The 19,313-nt window shown below is 43.9% G+C and overlaps 1 protein-coding gene across 32 annotated transcripts in view; it reads right to left on the bottom strand.

Annotated features, from left to right (window-relative positions):
* DLG2 (discs large MAGUK scaffold protein 2) overlaps positions 1-19,313 on the bottom strand; it is a 2,236,304-nt gene that overhangs the window by 398,887 nt on the left and 1,818,104 nt on the right. For all 32 annotated transcript variants that reach the window (XM_043451476.1, XM_043451478.1, XM_043451480.1 and 29 more), the window contains one exon: positions 16,996-17,152. In XM_043451476.1, coding sequence (XP_043307411.1) covers positions 16,996-17,152 — 157 coding nt within the window. The remainder of the gene's footprint in view (positions 1-16,995; positions 17,153-19,313) is intronic.

The following is a 19,313-nucleotide window of genomic DNA, read 5'->3' as shown; positions in this document are numbered from 1 at the left end:
AAGCTAGGCTTCAGCTATACGTGAACCAAGAACATCCGGATGTTCAAGCTGGATTTAGAACAGGGAGAGGAACCAGAGATCAAATTGTCAACATCCATTGGATCACAGAAAAAGCAAGAGAATTACAGGGAAACATCTACTTCTGCTTTATTGACTATGTTAAAGCCTTTGAATGTGTGGATCATGACAAACTGGAAAATTCTTAAAGAGATAGGAATACCAGACCACCTGACCTGCCTCTTGAGAAACCTATATGCAGGTCAGGAAGCAACAGTTAGAACTGCACATGGAACAACAGACTGGTTCCAAATCGGGAAAGGAGTACGTCAAGGCTGTATGTTGTCCCCCTGCTTATTTAACTTATATGCAGAGTACATCATGCGAAATGCCAGGCTGGATGAGGCACAAGCTGGAATCAGGATTGCCAGGAGAAATATCAATAACCTCAGATACGCAGATGACACCACCTTTATGGCAGAAAGCAAAGAGGAACTAAAAAGCCTCTTGATGAAAGTGAAAGAAGAGAGTGAAAAAGCTGGCTTAAAACTCAACATTCAAAAGACTAAGATCATGGTATCTGGTCCCATTTCATCATGGCAAATAGGGAAACAGTGGTAACAGTGAGAGACTTTATTTTTCTGGGCTCCAAAATCATTGCAGATGGTGACTGAAGCCATGAAATTAAAAGACTCTTGCTCCATGGAAGAAAAGCTATGACAAACCTAGACAGCATATTAAAAAGTGGAGACATTACTTTTTCGACAACGGTCTGTATAGTCAAAGCTATGTTTTTCGCGGTACTCAGGTATGGATGTGGGAGTTGGACCATAAAGAAGACTGAATGCTGAAGAATTGATCTTTCTGAGTAGTGGTGTTGGAGAAAACTCTTGAGAGTCCCTTGGACTGCAAGGAGATCAAACCAGACAATCCTAAAGGAAACCAATCCTGAATATTCATTGGAACACCTGATATTAAAGCTGAAACTCAATACTTTGGCCACCTGATGTGAAGAACTGACTCATCAGAAAAGACCCTGATGCTGAGGAAGATTGAAGGCAGGAGGAAAAGGGGCCAACAGAGGATGAGATGGTTGGATGGCATCACCAACTCAATGGATATGAGTGTGAGCAAGTTCTGAAAGTTGGTGATGGACAGGAAGCCTAGTGTGGTGTAGTTCATATGGTCCCAAGGAGTCAGACACGACTGAGCAACTGAACTTTATATTTTTATATATATATATATATATATATTTAATAGAGAGCGACAGACAGAGAGAGACAGAGAATCTGTGAGAGAGAGAGAGACAGAGAGAAAGAGAGAGAGATACACAGGCTTCCGTGGTGGCTCAAATGGTAAATAATCCTGCAATGCGGTAGACCTGGGTTCAATGCCTGACTGGGAAGATCCTCTGGAGAAGGGAATGGCAACCCACTCCAGTATTTTTGCCTGGAGAATTCCATGGACTGTGGAGCCTGACTAGCTACAGTACATGTGGTTGCAAAGAGTCAGATACATCTGGATGACTATGCACAGCACAGCACACGTATGTATATGTGTGTGTATATATAGTGTGTTAATGATATTGAATAAGCTGTATTTAAGGGATGTAGCAGAAAATACCTGGAGAAGGGAAAGGCTGCCCACTCCAGTATCCTGGCCTGGAGAAGTCCACGGACTGTAGAGTCTGTGGGGTTGCAAAGAGTTAGACACGACTGAGCAACTTTCACTTCACTTCACCAGAAAATAGTACGTTTCTTTTGCTTTCCTACTATGCCCATACAGTTTATGGAATTCATTCATTTGACAGGTATCACCAGCCACACTCTGTATCAGACAATAGGGATGCTTCTTAAGTGGGGTCTGGGGCAGTCCATGGCTCATCCGTTCTAGGTGATGGAAGGCCTGGGTTCACTCTAAGTGCCTTTGCAGAGAAAATTCAGTACATGCACAGGCCTGTGGAGGGAGCCCCACACCCATCAGTCTGGCCGTTCCTTTTGTTACAACAGGGGAACACCTCTGCATGGATTGTCAGTAGAGAAGAGCTGTCCTGAGCCCTCTTGGGTAACCCACACTGGGGGTCCTAGGAGACCCCATCCCCCACAGTCTGGCAGACGTGACACTCTGGTCCTTCATCCTGTGGGGGATGCCATGTTGTATGTGCTAAGTTGCTAAATATTTTGCATGTGACTGGAGGGAAAGTAAAAGCCAGGGTGTCCAGGGTGAAATTGAAAGTAGGGAAGAGGCCAGTGAGGCAGGCAGGGGCCAGACCCTGTGAAACCTTGTAGGCCACGACAAGAATTTTGGATTTTATCCTAAGAACAACAGAAAGCCATTGAAAGGTTAAGAAAAGGGGAAAAACGACACGATCAGAAATGCTTTTTGAAAGGCTCACTCTTCTTAAAGTCTGGAATTTGTATGTGATGAGGGATGTATGTGCGTCCAGACAGTGGTAGGAGAAAAGGATTCCTAGGGCAGAGCTGGGCCCTGCTGAATCCCTAGGCTCTGGTGGGTGCGCTGGGGGTCAGCCTGGATGGGGGGCTCTGATGCCGAGGTGGAGGGAAAGTCTGTTTGCTGGCCACACTGCTTTTTATTTGGGGGGGCTGGTGTGGGGTCCCTGAGCAAGAGGGCTTCCCGGGTGGATCAGCGGTAAAGAATTCGTCTGCCAATGCAGGAGACACAGAAGTCGCGAGTTCAATCCCTGGATTGGGAAGATCACCTGGAGGAGGAAATGGCAACCCACTCCACTCTTCTTGCCTAGGAAATCCCATGGATGGAGGAGCCTGGTAGGCTGCTGTCCATGGGGTCGCTAAGAATCAGACACGACTGAGTGACTTCACTTTCACTTTTCACTTTCATGCATTGGAGAAGGAAATGGCAACCCACTCCAGTGTTCTTGCCTGGAGAATCTCGGGGATGGGGGAGCCTGGTGGGCTGCCGTCTCTGGGGTCGCACAGAGTCGGACACGACTGAAGCGACTTAGCAGCAGCAGCACTCGGCGTGTGTGTGTGTTCAGTCGTGTCCGACTCTTTTATGACCCCATGGACTGTAGTCCGCCAGCCTGCTCTGTCCATGGGATTTTCAGGCAAGAATACTAGAGAGGGTTGCCATTTCCTTCTCCAGGGGACCATCTTGGCCCAGGGATCAAACCCCCTATGTCTTGTATCTTCTGCTTTGGCAGGCGGATTCTTTACCACTGAGCCACCAGGGAAGCTCATCATTTTCACCACTGTACCTCTAATCCATGAAACTGTCTTGTTTAGGGTAAGACAATATATTTTTCATATTTTTCTACAAATTTTTTTTTTTATTATTTTCTCCATCATTTCCTCTCTTTTTTCTTTCCCAACCAAAATAAGTATAGTAATACTGGAAGGCATGCTCCATTGGATTTGATCCTCATCTTTCTTAAAGACCAAAATATGGATTCAATACAAAAGAACTGATGATTAATTCTTCATTTATTAGAAGGTATCTGTAGCTGTTTCCTAGAGCAACACAGCAGACTTCTCAAGACAAGGTACATTGGTTTGTAAATCCCTTAATCTCAGGAAGACATTTTTAATTACTGTGGGACACAATGTGATGGAAACAGAAAATCACCATTAGAAACATTATTCACGGTCCACAGACATTGGCAGAGTCCATATCCTGTCCTTGCTTGAATCACTTGTCGGCATGCTCAGATGAGCAGAGCCAGGAGGGCACTGCCAGCTGCCCAAGTGCCGGCCCAGGCCCTTCCCAAAGGAGGCCTCTTTCCAGGAATCATTTGTCCTGTTTAAGAAACTATTATGAATCTCAAGATCTTAGATCCAAACAATTCCTCTTACAGAATTCAGTGAGCCACATGGTCCCTAACGGACACTTATCATTTAGCTGGTGTGCCAAATATCCGTCTTCTTTGGGGGCAATCCAAGACTGGAAGGAGGCACCGTCTTGTCCCCCCTAGAAAGGTGGGGGGCACAGCTCGAGTAGGGTGCCCAGGCAGATATGCCTGCCGGGAACTCGGAACCACCACACTGAGGTGTAAGACACATGGAGAGAGAGAGAGATGTTTTCACGCTCCCCCAGGAGTGTGGCTGGGCTGTCAGTGACCTGTGATAATGACCTCAAGAACAGCATCCTTAACAGACTGACCTTCAGCAGAACTTCCTTCCTGGCTTCTGAGCTTGGTTCCCCAGCCTTTCTGGGGTTCAGTGAGCTATCTGTTCTTTCCCTAATAAGTTCTTTTTCCATTTAAGTCACTCAGATGTCTGTTGTCTGGAGCTCTGGCTGGTAAATCCAGTATGGCGCTCCCGGCAGGCACATTCCTAGAGTAGTTAGCATCACAGGCAAGGAAGCGGGTTGTGACAGGAGACCTATGCCTGGTATGTAACTGGTCTCAAGCTGGAAACCGTGGAACTCTTCAGTTTCCTCCTGTGTAAACTGCTAAAGTGCCCACCCTCCCACCTATCCTGAAGGGGTGCTATGAGAATCAGATGTGATAATGTCCACAGGAAGGAACTTGGTATATAAAAATGGCGATGCCAGTATAAAGGATGTGAGGCTCAGCTGGCAAAGCAGCTAGAGCAGAGGTCCCCGAACTTTTTGGCACCAGGGACCAGACAATTATTCCATGGGCGGGGGAAGGGTGGTTTGGGGATGATTAGAGCGTATTACATCTATTGTGCTCTTTTTTCTATTATTATTATTACGTTGTGATAATGGAGTAATGTGAGCAATGGGATGGGGAGTGGCTCTAAATAACAGATCGTTGCTCACGCCCCAGCTGCTCAGTCCTGCTATACATCCTGGTTCCTAACAGGCCAGGGACCAATACCTATCTGTGGTCCAGGGGTTGGAGGCAAAAAGAAATTGGAGCTAAAAGTCAGTCTACTTTCAGTTGAGGATCACCCTTCTTCTCAACCTGAGAGTCTCCCCAAGGGATCCCCTTTATCAGGGGTCAGCTGTGATAGGGCATTTTCAACATGTAAGTGAAGCAGGCTCAGGATCAAGCCTTTGAGGCTTGTATCACCTAAGCAAGGCTCTTTATCACTTAATAGCTTTTTGGAAGAAGAGTATATTTTACAAAGAGATTTTTAAACAAACATTATGATAGTATTTGGGCTTCCCAGGTGGTACAGTGGTAAAGAATCTGCCTGCAATGCAGGAGACCCAGATAGACCTGGGTTCTATCCTTGGGTCAGAAAGATCCCCTGGAGAAGCGAAGGGCTATGCACTCCAGTATTCCTGTCTGGAACATTCCACAGACAGAGGAGCTTGGCTGGCTATAGTCCATAGGGTCACAAAGAGTCAGACATGACTGAGCAACTGAGCATGCACCCATGATAGCATTTAGTATGTAATAGAATGTTCATTTAATATTTGTCAGACCTATGGGAGTTCATATTAGTCAAGTAGGAAAGAATCTGTCTAAAAGAATTAAGATATTTTGAGTCTTCAGGACAGAAGGGGTTCTTGGGGCCAAGGGTTCAGATGAATACAACTGAGAAGAGCCCTCGGAGTCTCAGCACCTTTAGACAAGTGGGCAAGGATGAGTCTTTCATTCATTCAGTAACTTTCCCCAGGAGCCACATTCTGTGTTAATCAGTGGAATGAAGACTTGCTAACACACAGTCCCTGCCCTCAGGGGACGCTTCAGAGGCTCTAGATGTTGCTTTCAGTCTCCTCAACTTTACTATCTATGTGTACAGTGGCTTCCTGGGTAGCTCATATTTCTCCTTGTAAATAGCTTATTATTTCAGGCATTTAGGTTTTTCTAACTGGACTTAGAGTGCAGACAGCCTCAGACATAAGCAAATTGCCAAGTTTTCTTTCTGAAGGCTTGTTGCTGTTGTTCATTGCTAAGTTGTGTCCAACTCTTTGCTACCCCATGGACAGCAGCACACCAGGCTTCCCTGTCCTTCGGTATCTCCCAGAGCTTGCCCAAACTTATGTCCATTCTGAAGGCTGGCCTTGCAGAAAAGAGGATAGTGTGGAAATCAGACGAAACCGTCATTCAAATGCCATTGTCATTGCTTATTATCTGTGTGATTTGGGGCAAATTATTGCATATCTGTGAGCCTTCATCCCAACAAGGTTTTGTTAGGGATCGGTGAAATCATCATGTGATTTCAGCACAATACTTGGCGCTAAGCACATAGTCAAAAATATTAAGCATTTTATTCCTAATTCTCCACACTTCCTGCTTCCCAGAGTTCTCTTTGTTGGGGAACTTTTCCTCCAGAAGCCTTCCCACACCCCAGGCTGGGCTAATGACAGCCTCTCCTTTGTGCCCATGTGGTCCCCAGAATTTATCCTTTATACTTTTCATGTTTTTTTTTTTTTTCTTCGGCAAATAATCTGTTTATGTGTTGGTCTTCCCTCCAGAGGCTATACATACATTTGCTAAGGGCACACATGTTTTTTTGTCTAGTAGTTTCTGATGCTTAGTGGATGCTTAGGAAATGTCTATGGATTGGTTTTTGGCAAATAGGTTAATAAACTATGTATGTATGTAAGATGTATATAAGAACTTCCCTTATCTAACGCTCCATGGGGCTCTGATTTCCCCTGCTGTTTGAGGGAGATATTTCTAGATGGATGGGGCTTCCCTTGTGACTCAGCTGGTAAAGAATCCGCCTGCAATGTGGGAGACCTGGGTTCAATCCCTGGGCTGGGAAGATCTCCTGGAGAAGGGAAAGGCTACCTACTCCAGTATCCTGGCCTGGAGAATTCCACGGACGGTATAGCCCATGGGGTCTCAAAGAGTCAGACAACTGAGCGACTTTCACTTTTCACTTTTTGGATGGATGGGAGTAATTCCTCCACCTTAGGGTTTTGGTTTGCACCCCACTCCACCCCGTGAGCTCTGCAAGTAATGTCTGAATGTGAAAATGTTGCTTCTCCCAAATAAAACACCTGCATGAATTTCTCCAGAGATTAGTTTAAGGCTGAATTTCTAAAAATATGTCCAGTTACATAGTAACTTATGTTCCCACGGGGTGGGGGGGCGGATTCTTAAGTAAGGTTAGAAAATGCTATAATAGCATTTCTTTATTTGCTGTAGAACTTCTCAGAGCCTTTACTTGATTGTGAACCATTTTTCATGGAGTGTTTCACAAATCTGGTATTAGGTGGAACACACATGTAGAAATATCACTTTGATAAAAGCTGGAATTGGTATTACTGAACTGAATATCCAACTTCTGAAGGCTGCTTAAAGTTGAGTCCTTGAATGGTTGTCCTGTGGGTTATCTATTAGAAGTCTGGTTTTACATGTTTCCCCATGTACTATTTTTGCTGCATGTCTGCAAGTAGTGATACATACATACACACACACACACACACACACACACACACACATATATATATATATATAGAGAGAGAGAGAGAGAGGCCTTTCTGGTGTCTTAGATGGTGAAGAATCTGCCTGCAAGGCAGGAGACCCAGGTTCGATTCCTGGGTTGGGAAGATCCCCTGGAGAAGGGAATGGCTCCCACTCCAGTATTCTTGCCTGGAAAATTCCATGGACAGAGGATTCTGGCAGGCTACAGTCCACGGGATCGCAAAGAGTCAGACACAAGTGAGCTACTAACACCATTGTCACTATATATATATATGTATGTATGTATATATGTATGTATGTATGTATGTATATAGTGTGTTAATATTGAATAAGCAGTATTTAAGGGATGTACCAGAAAATAGCATGTTACTTTTGCTTTCCTACTATGCCCATACAGTTTATGGAATTCATTCATTTGACAGGTATCACCAGCCACACTCTATGGGGTCTGGGGCAGTCCATGGCTCATCCGTTCTAGGTGATGGAAGGCCTGGGTTCACTCTAAGTGCCTTTGCAGAGAAAATTCAGTACATGCACAGGCCTGTGGAGGGAGCCCCACACCCATCAGTCTGGCCGTTCCTTTTGTTACAACAGGGGAACACCTCTGCATGGATTGTCAGTAGAGAAGAGCTGTCCTGAGCCCTCTTGGGTAACCCACACTGGGGGTCCTAGGAGACCCCATCTCCCACAGTCTGGCAGACGTGACACTCTGGTCCTTCATCCTGTGGGGGATGCCATGTTGTATGTGCTAAGTTGCTAAATATTTTGCATGTGACTGGAGGGAAAGTAAAAGCCAGGGTGTCCAGGGTGAAATTGAAAGTAGGGAAGAGGCCAGTGAGGCAGGCAGGGGCCAGACCCTGTGAAACCTTGTAGGCCACGACAAGAATTTTGGATTTTATCTTAAGAACAACAGAAAGCCATTGAAAGGTTAAGAAAAGGGGAAAAACGACATGATCAGAAATGCTTTTTGAAAGGCTCACTCTTCTTAAAGACTGGAATTTGTATGTGATGAGGGATGTATGTGCGTCCAGACAGTGGTAGGAGAAAAGGATTCCTAGGGCAGAGCTGGGCCCTGCTGAATCCCTAGGCTCTGGTGGGTGCGCTGGGGGTCAGCCTGGATGGTGGGCTCTGATGCCGAGGTGGAGGGAAAGTCTGTTTGCTGGCCACACTGCTTTTTATTTGGGGGGGTCCCTGAGCAAGAAGTTAGAGGATGAGATGGTTAGATAGCATCATGGCCTCAGTGGACGTGAATCTCAGCAAACTCTGGGAGATGGTGGTGGACAGAGGAGCCTGGCGTGCTGCAGTCCATGGGGTCAAAGAGTCAGACATGACTTAGCAACTGAACAACAACTGAGCAAGAAAAGTGTGGGTTCTGAGTTGGGCAGGCAGACAAGTCCACTAAGGTGGGGAGATGCCTGAGAGGGCTCCAAAATTGAGGCAAAAGCCAGAGCCTGAAGAGTCAGTGAATCTAGACAGAGCAGAGGTCAGCGAAAACAGCAATGCCTGCGACAGGCATAGAGATTTGGAGAGGCAGCCTCCATGTGGTTTCTGGGCCAGAAACCTGAATTTGACTGGTCAGGGTTAAGGAAAGAAGTCTTCATCTTTTCCGGAAACCTTATCTTGTTGCACTTCTTTTGTTGGGGGAGGTGGAACGGGCGGAGCTCAACCAGGAAACAAAACCAGCAAACCCAATGGAGGCCAGGCTGACCAGAGCTGGGACTGAGGCTTGTCTCCGAGGGAAGGGCGGGGCTTTTATCGGGGGTCTGGGCGACTCCTAGTGTTGAAGATGAGAGGAAGGAAACTAAATGTTGCAAAATTTCTAGTTTAAGCTGTGGTGCTTTTGGCAAACAAGGTGAGAGCTGCTCAGAGTCGAGAGCTGGCTCCTGTCCCCACCTCTGCGCGGACCTCAGAACCTCCATGGAAGGCAGGCGCACTGAGGAACAGTCCCGTAAACGGAAGCCCTCAGGCAGTGAATATGGTGAAAAACGTGGATCCTCCGCGGGGCTGGGACAGAGCTGGAGGGGAAGGCCACAGCCCATAGGGCAGGGTCACCGAACCAGAGTGCGCTGGGAAGCTTCTCAGAGGACCACTTCAGGGAACCACACAAGTAATTTGAGACTATTAGTTTTTTTATTATTATTATTTTTTTTGTGTGTGAGAGGCAGGAGGAGGGCTGGATTTCAGGTGTAATACTGGAAGGGACTGAGTTGTTATTTGAGGTAATAATAAAAAAGTGACATTATCAGTACCCTGGCATGGTGAAGAGTGTATATCGTGCCTGAATTCCACTTGAGTCCCTTGACAATAAGGATTTAGCAAATAAAGCCCTTCTCTTCTGCAGGGCTCTAAACATGAAGACAGGAAGGAAACCTAAGCATTAGCGAAATGCCCAGGTGAGCTGCGACTCTTTTTTCACTCTTCCTAAATCCACCAGGCAATTTCACTTTGAAAATTCACAACAACCTATTCTACTTTCAGGACAACAGCTGCCACATTCACTTCTATTCCCAATCACGGATCTTGGAACAGTGAGTTAAACACTTCACGTCCATCAAGAGTGAGCTTTGGAGTTGGTGGGGTCAGCTAGGTTGATCGCCTTTAGACTCCTGAGGATTGAACAAACTAAAATTGCTTGGTGAGATAGGAAAGAGCCTCTTTATAGGAGTATTGCTTCTGTGTGCTCTGCTCCACATATGTTTTTTTTTTCATAACAAAGCACTGAAACAAATAATAACAGAGGCATTTCTGTCTTTCCCTCTGCAGAAAGAATGCCTGAGGAGGCTACTGCACTAGTTAACATGATTGCATGCTGAATGCCCTAAATTTTCCACCACAAAAAACCTCAAGAAGATGTTCAATTATTGGATAAGACTTTCTATAAAAAATCCTGGAGAGAGAGAAAACATAAAGGAGAAATTAGAGAGAAAAGATCACTCACAATTTGTGTATGGAATGCAGCCTGAGGTGATGATTTCTTTCAGCATCTTAACTACTTTAGTTCTGTAGTTCTGGCGGGGAGGAGGAGTGCAGGATAAATTCCTGCAGTGGAGCTTGGGAATCCTCCGTCTTCATGTTGCAAAGTGTTTAGACAATGTATGGACACTAGATGGCGCCCAAAATCTTAAAACATAGTCAACAGCGAGTTATTTTTTCTTCATAGGCACCTGCTGGTGCTAATGGTTAAGAATCCGCCTGCCAATGCAGGAGTGTGAGAGACCTGGGTTGGATCCCTGAGTGGGGAAGATCCCCCTAGAGGAGGGCATGGCAACCCACTCCAGTATCCTTGCCTGGAGAATCCCATGGACAGAGGAGCCTGGCAGGCTCCATGGGATCGCAAAGAGTTAGACACGACTGAAGTGACTTAGCATGCACATATGACTACCTTGTCAGAAAATAGTCGATTATTGAAACTATAAACATATCTGCTCGAACATTCCCCATTACTGATATCCTGTGAGGTGCTCCTTAAGTAATGGTTTGGTGGTCAAATACGTTTGGGAAAAGCAACATATTTTATTTGTCTCTAAGGAGGTTCCCAATATGCACTGGTAAACAGTTTCTGAAAAGGTCTTCAATGAAGGAAACTGGTCATTAGGGAACCCTTTCTCTCAGGAGAAACCTAATACAATCCCACTCTTTCAGAGTCCCGTGAGCTCACGTTGAGAAATGCTCATCCATTCTAAGACCTGCCCCAAAGAAGGAATTGCTCAAACTATTGAAAAGAGGCTTTCTCACAAAAAATATTACACATATTCTTGGGCTTCTGTGGTGGCTCAGAGAGTGAAGAATCTGTCATCAACGAGGGAGAACTGGTTTCGATCCCTGGGTCGGGAATCCCCTGGAGAAAGGCATGGCAACCCACTCCAGTATTCTTGCCTGGAGAATCCCATGGACAGAGAACCATGGGGTTGCAAAGAGTCGGACACGACTGAGTGACTGAACTGAACTGAGAAGTTCCCTGGGTTGGGAAGATCCCCCAGAGGAAGGCATGGCTACCCACTCCAGTATTCTTGCGTGGAGAATCCCCATGGACAGAGGAGCCTGGCAGGCTACAGTCCATGGAGTCACAAAGAGTCAGACATGGCTGAGCGACTTTCACTATACTATATGACACATATTCTTAAGGTACAGTGGTTGGTAGTAAAAGTGTTAAGTACTTACAATGTTCAGTGCTTACATGCTCTGTTCTAAGTGTTTTCTCTCTTCTCTTTCCTCAGTATGCCACCTCTCTCTGTGTGTGTGTGCTCACACACATTAGAGACACTGATACACAGTTGGCCTTGGATTTGCAGCTGGTTGAATTATTGTTGTTTAGTTGCTCAGTCGTGTCCGATTCTTTGTGACCCCGTAGTTCTCTGTCCATGGGATTTCCCAGGCAAGAATACTGGAGCTGGTTGCCATTTCCTTCTCCAGGGGATCTTCCTGACCCAGGGATCAAACCCATGCCTCCTGCATTGGCAGGTGAATTCTTTACCGCTGAACCACAAAGGAAGCCCAGTTGGTTGAATGCATGGATGCAAAACCCGCTGATGCCGAGGGCCAACTGTCTTCAATGTACCATGCCATTTTATACAAGGGACTTGGGTTTAGCAGATTTTGCTGCTGACAGGTTGTCCTGGAACAAATCCTCCGTGGATACGGAAGACGGCTGTATCTGCTCTGGGCAGTGAGCATTTTGAGATCTATTGTTCTCACTCATCTTTGAGATTTCAATTCCTGGTATGGAACCTGACACATAGTAAGCCATTAATAAAACAAATTGTCTTAGAAGATTCTACAGTCTGTGTGGGGGAATAATTCAGGAAAATAGGAATGGATATTACATCCCTGATTAGCAAGGTAGTTGTCTATTATATAAGTTCCTTATCGATGAAGATCAATTGAGAGCAGAGATCTGCCCTTCGGCTCTCTTCCCTGGGGATGCTATTTCTCCTCTCTGAACTTACTGTGTTATTTTTAGCATGACTTATTTGCAAATAAATCTTACATGACTTAGAAATCTATGCACTGAATTTTTATTTAGGGTTTTTGTTCTTTTGCTTTCCAGGAAGGTATAACTTGTTTTTACATGTCCGGTGGAAGCTGTAGATGCAAAATATTATCCTCCATATTCCATTGCTAATAATTCTGTCACTTTTCTTTCCATATTGTAATAATGTGTGAGTTTCTCAAGCCTGTTTATTTCTTCCTTGTAGTGTTAAACAATGAAATTCCAATACTGAGCCTTTATACTAGCCAATTTATAGCCACAGTTTATATAAATTTTCACAAGCTGAAAAGAATTCCTTTTCCTTTCCAACTGTAAAAAATGAATGGTATTTTCATTGTTGAACTATCTTTGCAAATGTTTTACATGAAAAAGAATATGATATTTGAACTTCAGACATTGCTGTTATGTACTATGAATTGCAATCTCTAAGAAGACCATAATTCTGATTTGTTGCCATGCTTACTCTGTGGTCCTGGCAATAATATTTAAATGGATTCATCTACTCCTGGAAGCAGAAATACTTGGGAGTTTTCTTTGTTGAGCCATAACAAGGTTATCATCTCGTTCCCTTCCCCACCACGTGACTAGAGATTAAATAAAACCCATAGCTTAGGCGATTTCTTATTTAAACAGAGTTAAAAAGTCAATAATATCATCTCTATGCCTCAGTTTATTCATATTTCAAATGAACATCATAAGGCATAGGGTAGTTATAAGATTATGTTAGCTACACCTGTGACTGACTCAAAAGCTCCATGTAAATATTAGTTCCGTATAGTTTTGTGTGGGCTTCCCTGCTAGCTCAGCTGGTAAAGAATCCGCCTGCAATGCAGAAGACCCCAGTTTGATTCCTGGGTTGGAAGATCCCCTGGAGAAGGGATAGGCTACCTGCTCCAGTATTCTTGGGCTTCCCTAGTGGCTCAGCTGGTAAAGAATCTGCCTGCAATGCCTGGGTTCGATCCCTGGGTTGGGAAGATCCTCTGGAGAAGGGAACAGCTACCCATTTCAGTATTCTGGCCTGGAGAATCCCATGGACTGTATAGTCCATGGGGCCCCAAAGAGTCGGACACGACTGAGGGACTTTCACTCACTCACAATGGTTCTGTGCGCTTCTGAATGTGCTGTTCACACCAAGCAGTGTGTACAAAGAAGGTTGTATACACTGAGATCATCCTCAAGGTTTCGAAGAGAGACTGTGCTGTGAGCAGAAAGAACACTGGTTTGGGGTCAAGGGAGCTGGTTTTGAGTCCCGCATCAGAGTCAGGAGCTGTGGGGCTATAGACGAATCATTTAGCCATTCTGAATCCTCTTTCCCTAATGTGGAAATGGAGAGAAATAATAATGTTGACCCCTAGAATCAATGCATGTTAAAGTGCTTTGTGTCTGGGAAAGTGCTTTGACAATGGGAACGCTGATTGTACCGAAATGACAGCATGGTCCCCCAGTCTACAGATTTTCAGCCAGGATGAGGAAAATATGTAAGTATATCCTAGAAAGAATTTTAGAGTCAGTCTCCCACACTCTAGTGACTTTTCAAGGCATCACTATTTTCATTGAATACTTTTTCATCAATAAACAATTTTTGAGAGATGGCTATGTACCAGGCACTGTGCTAAACGTTGAGGATACAAAATCATAAAAAATACAGAGTTTGCTTTCAGAGAGCTTTTGGTAACTTAGTAGAGAAAGATAAACATGTAAATAAACATGGACAATGAGATGTTTAAGAGCTTATTAGAATTTTAAAGTTATATCTTGTCTAAATTAAAAAAATTGTTTTTAATTGGAGGATAATTACTATATGATGTTGTGTTAGTTTATGCCGTACATCAACATGAATCAACCATAGGTATACATATGTCCCATCTCTCTTGAGCCTCCCCCACACCCCATCCTACCCCTCTGGGTTGTCACAGAACACTTGGTTGAGCTCCCTGCGTCATATAGCAAATTCCCACTGGCTGTCTATTTTACATATGGTGATACATAGGTTTCAGTGCTACTCGCCTAATTTGTCCCACCCTCTGCTTCCCCTGCTGTGTCCACACGTCTGTTCTCTATCTCTGTGTCTCTGTTCCTGCCTTGCAAATAGGTTCATCAGTACCAGTTTTCTATATTCCCTATATATGCATTAGTACATATTTGTCTTTCTCTTTTTGACTTCACTCTGTATAACAGGCTTTAGGTTCATCCACCTCCCCAGGACTGACTCAAATTCATTCTTTTTAATGCCTGAGTAATATTCCACTGGGCTTCCTGCTTCCCTCGTAGCTGTCAGTAAAGAATCTGCCTGTAATGCAAGAGACCCAGATTTGATTCCTCAGTCAGTAAGATCCCCTGGAGAAGGAAATGGCTACCCACTCCAGTATATTTGCCTGGGAAATCCCATGGACAGAGGAGTCTGGTGGGCTGCAGTCCATCAAGTTGCAAGAGTTGGGACAAGAGCTGGACATGACTTAGTGACTACACCACCACCAATATTCCATTGTATATAGGTACCATAGCTTCTGTCAGTGGACATCTGGGTTGCTTCCAGGTCTGGCTACTGTAAATAGTGCTGCAATGAACACTGGAGTACATGTCTTTTAAAACTGGTTTTCTCAGGGTATATGCACAGTAGTGGGTTGCCGAGTCATATGATAGATTTAGTCCTAGTTTTTAAGGAATCTCTACACTGTTAACAATGGCTCCATCAATTTACATTCCTACCAACAGCACAAGAGGGTTCCCTTTTCTCTGCATCTGCTCCAGCATTTATTATTTGTAGAGTTTTTGATGATGGCCCTTCTGACCAGTGTGAAGTGACAGCTCATTGTAGTTTTGATTAACATTTCTCTAGTAATAAGTGATGCTGAACATCTTTTCATGTGTTTATCAGCTATCCATATGTCTTCTTTGGAGAAATGTTAAGTTATATCTTATATGTGATTTAAGTATAGAAGAAATAGGTGGGGGAATAGTTAAAGGGGCGATGATAGGCGATAGAACAAGAGCCTGGCACGGGACCTTACCCTAATTCTTCCATACTCAATCCTTCTAGACGTCTGATAGTTGATGAGTGAGCAGGAACCTCTGTGCGTGGGAGAACCACAGACATACAAAAGGGAGGGTCAAGCATGCAGACACTGGACACTGCTCAGGTCAATCGACTGCATCCTACAGGTAAATCATGCGTGCAGGGGGTGGGAGCTGCAGTGATGGTTAGCAAATATAAGGTCACCTGGAAAATTCTAGTTATATATCATAGCTATAAAGCAAAGATGAATTTTCTAAAGGGCACAATGAAACCCACAAACTAAATGCTTTATTTAGTTACGAATCATAACCATAGCCACAAAACTGGGCTCCTTATGTAACTGTCTGTTATTATTTGCATGATTGCCAAAACCGCAGCATGGACATGAACACTCCTAGTGGATTTAACTACTTATCATAGAATTTATCCCAAGGAGGTAGCTTGATGTAATAGAAAGAAGCATCAATAGGTATTCAAAGAGAAGAAAGGGCTTGGAGAAGAGAGGAGCGGGGAAAGCAAGATGGAAGGAAGGATGGAAGGAAGGAAGGCGGGTAAGAGGAGGTAGGTGATGGATATTAAGACTGAATACTTAAATCCAAACTCTGACTCTCTAGTTAGGTGCACTTTTTTTTTTGCCATGCTACATGGCTTGCAGGATTTTATTTCTGTGACCAGAGACTGAACTCATGCTCACTGCAGTGGAAGCACAGAATCTTAACCACTGGACCACCAGGGAAATCCCCGGTTAGGTGAACTTTGACAAGTTATTGAACCTCTCTGAACCGTATTCTTTTCATCTGGACATGGTGATTTACCTTTCACAGTGATTGTGAGAATTAAAAATTACTTCTATAAAGTAGTTATTTTTCTAACATGGCTGGTACATAAGTCCTTACTAGCTCATCGACAGTAATTTTTGTATTTAGGTAAATGGTGATGCTGCTACCATGTAGCAACATCACCAACTTGTATGTAGCACTATTTTACACACTATGCATTTTTTAAAAACTATTTATATTTTTGGCTATGCTGAGTCTTTTCTCTAGTTGCGGCGAGTGGGGGCCACTCCCTAGCTGTGGTGTGTGGGCGTCTCATTGCGGTGGCTTCTCTTGTTGTGGAGCGTGGCCAGGGCACGCGGACTTCAGCAGTTGTGTCTCCTGGGCTCGAGAGCACAGGCTGAATAGGTGTGGCACACGGGCCTCATTGCTTTGTGACATGTGGGATCTTCCCAGAACAGGGATCGAACCCATGTCTCCTGCACTGGCAGGCGGATTCTTTACCACTGAGCCACGGGGGAAGCCCCTACATTATTCTTAAATGGTTACATGCAACAAACTACATGCACCATGATGGATTTGGAAAGAAATTTAGCACTTTGAAAAATAAGTAATATACTGAAAAAAATGCATGCTTCTCAAATGTTCTGTTGGGTACAAATATGTCTCAGAAAATCTAAATGAAAACACTAGCACCTCTACCTGTATCTGAAGGAAGGAACAGGCCTCAAACCTGAACACCATTTAAATTGCGACATGCACCTAGAGCCATAATGCTTTCTTCTGTATTTCCTTTGGAATGAAGGTGCTTTTGGAGTTATAACCGGAAGGGATTTCTCTCAGATGGTGTCAGACATGGCGGGAATAAAGATTAAGGAGCAATACTCACAGATAGGATCTGGTCTCCTCTCTGGAGCTCCCCGCTCAGGTCTGCTGGTCCACCAGCCAGAATGAAGGAGACAAAAATACCTTCTCCGTCTTCTCCGCCCACGATGTTGAAGCCCAGGCCAGTGGAGCCTTTATGCAGGACCACCTTGCGGGGCTCCCTGCAGAAGCAAGTGGAGAATCACATCACAGGGGGGCCCAGTCAAGATTTACATCGTTTTTACTTACTACCTATGAAAAGGGCTTCTCCAATTGTGATAAATTTGCATGTCAAAAAGATGCGAAAATCAGGGCAGATGTCTGAATGCCTCACTGTAACAAATGCCAATATACCATGCAAATTTATCCCTTAATTCCCAAACATTTCCTTAAAATAGTTTTACTTCCAATTTTCCTTTGTTTATAACATCTGTTCTTGTACTGAGCACTACTAGAGCAGTATTCAATAGGGTGGATGTATCCAAAAAGAGGAAGAGAATTTGGGGGACAAGAGACTAGACTGAATAGGCCAGATGATGAACTATATTACACGACAGCCTGTGGGCTTGTTTTTTGTTTAATTAAAATTTACTCTGGAGGCAGTGGGGACTCACTGGAAGATTTTTGAGGCATGGATAATATTTAAATCAATTTTAGGAAGATTACAAATGGCCATATGTAGGATTGATGGGAGTTGGAAGCACAGATATGATGGGAGACAGGAAAACTCCTGAGGATGTTGACCAAGTAATCCAGGTTTAAGGAAGTGACAGCCTGCCCAAGAGGGATGGCAGTGATAATGAAAAGAAAGGGCAACATAAAAGAAGTAATTTGAAAAACCACTACAATATTGTAATTAGCCTCCAATTAAAATAAATAAATTAATTTAAAATTAAAAAAAAGAAAGGTAATTTGAAGGGAGGGACAGAGGTTGATTCAGGTATGGGAGGAGGAAGGAAGACCATATAAGTACTTGCAAAAATGGGAGCGTGTGGGTGGAATCCAGGGTATGAGCAGGAGTATGATTTTGACATACTTAATTCCAGGTACTAGTGGGACATCCTTGTGGAGATGTGTGAAGCAGTTAGAGACAAAGGCTAGGAATTTAGATTCTCAGAGAGGACTGCAAAGGCAGATTTGAGGGTCATCAGTAAGAGGATGAGAGATCAAATCTTAAGCCAACAGTTCATTGAGATTGTTTAGAGGTTGAAAAATTATGAAACACAGAATTGCAAGGGTTCTAAGAGGACATCTCGTCTAATTGTCTCTATCAGTAGTTTCAAAAAATGTATCCTGCAAGCCTCAGGTTTGACCAAGATTTTTTAAAAATATCACCTACCCTTCTCTTTCAAATATTTCAGTTCCAATTACGAAATGTTCCTCTTCTTTTTTCCTACTCTTAATGATGTAAGAATGACAAAAAACCACCCAATATATTTTTATTTTTTAAATTAATTTTTATTGGAGTATCGCTGCTTTACAATGTTGTGTGTGTTCCCGCTGTGCAATAAAGGGAATCAGTTATACATACACGTATTGTTGTAGTTCAGTGGCTAAGCCATGACCAACTCTTTGCGACCCCATGGGCTGCAGCAAGTCAGGCTTCCCTGTCCTTTACTATCTTCTGGAGTTTACTCCAACTCATGTCCATTGAATCAGTGATGCCATCCAGTCATCTCATCTTCTGTCACCCCCTTCTCCTCCCGCCCTCAATCTTTCCCAGTGAAGCAGCGCTTTGCATCAGGTGGCTAAAGTACTGGAGCTTCAGCGTCAGCATCAGTCCTTCCAATGAATATTCAGGGTTGAGTTCCTTTAGGATTGACTGGTTTGATCTCCTTGGTGTGCAAGGGACTCTGAAGAGTCTTCTCCAACACCACTGTTCAAAAGCATCAATTCTTTAGCGCTCAGCTTGCTTTATAGTCCAACTCTCACATCCATACATGATTACTGGAAAAACCATAGCTTTGACTATACAGACTTTTGTTGGCAAAAAAATGTCTCTGCTTTTTAATACGCTGTTTAGGTTTTTCATAGCTTTTCTTTCAAAGAGCAAGTGTCTTTTACTTTTGTGTCTTCAGTCACTGCCTGCAGTGATTTTGGAGTCCAAGAAAATAAAGACTATCACTGTTTCCACTTTTTCTCATCTATTGGCTATGAGATGAAAGGACTGGATTCCATGACCTTCATTTTTTTGAGTGTTGAGTTTTAAGTCAGCTTTTTCACTCTTCTCTTTCACCCTCATCAAGAGGATCTTTAATTCCTCTTTGTATATGCATTTCCACTCTTTTTTAGATATCCTTCCCACTGAGGTAACCACAGAGCATTGAGTAGAATTTCCTGTGC

Source organism: Cervus canadensis, chromosome 29 (genome assembly GCF_019320065.1).
Source record: "Cervus canadensis isolate Bull #8, Minnesota chromosome 29, ASM1932006v1, whole genome shotgun sequence".
In the NCBI taxonomy this organism is placed as follows: Eukaryota; Metazoa; Chordata; class Mammalia; order Artiodactyla; family Cervidae; genus Cervus; species Cervus canadensis.
Note: the sequence above shows the minus strand (reverse complement) of the source record. Positions and strands in the feature narration are given on the sequence as shown.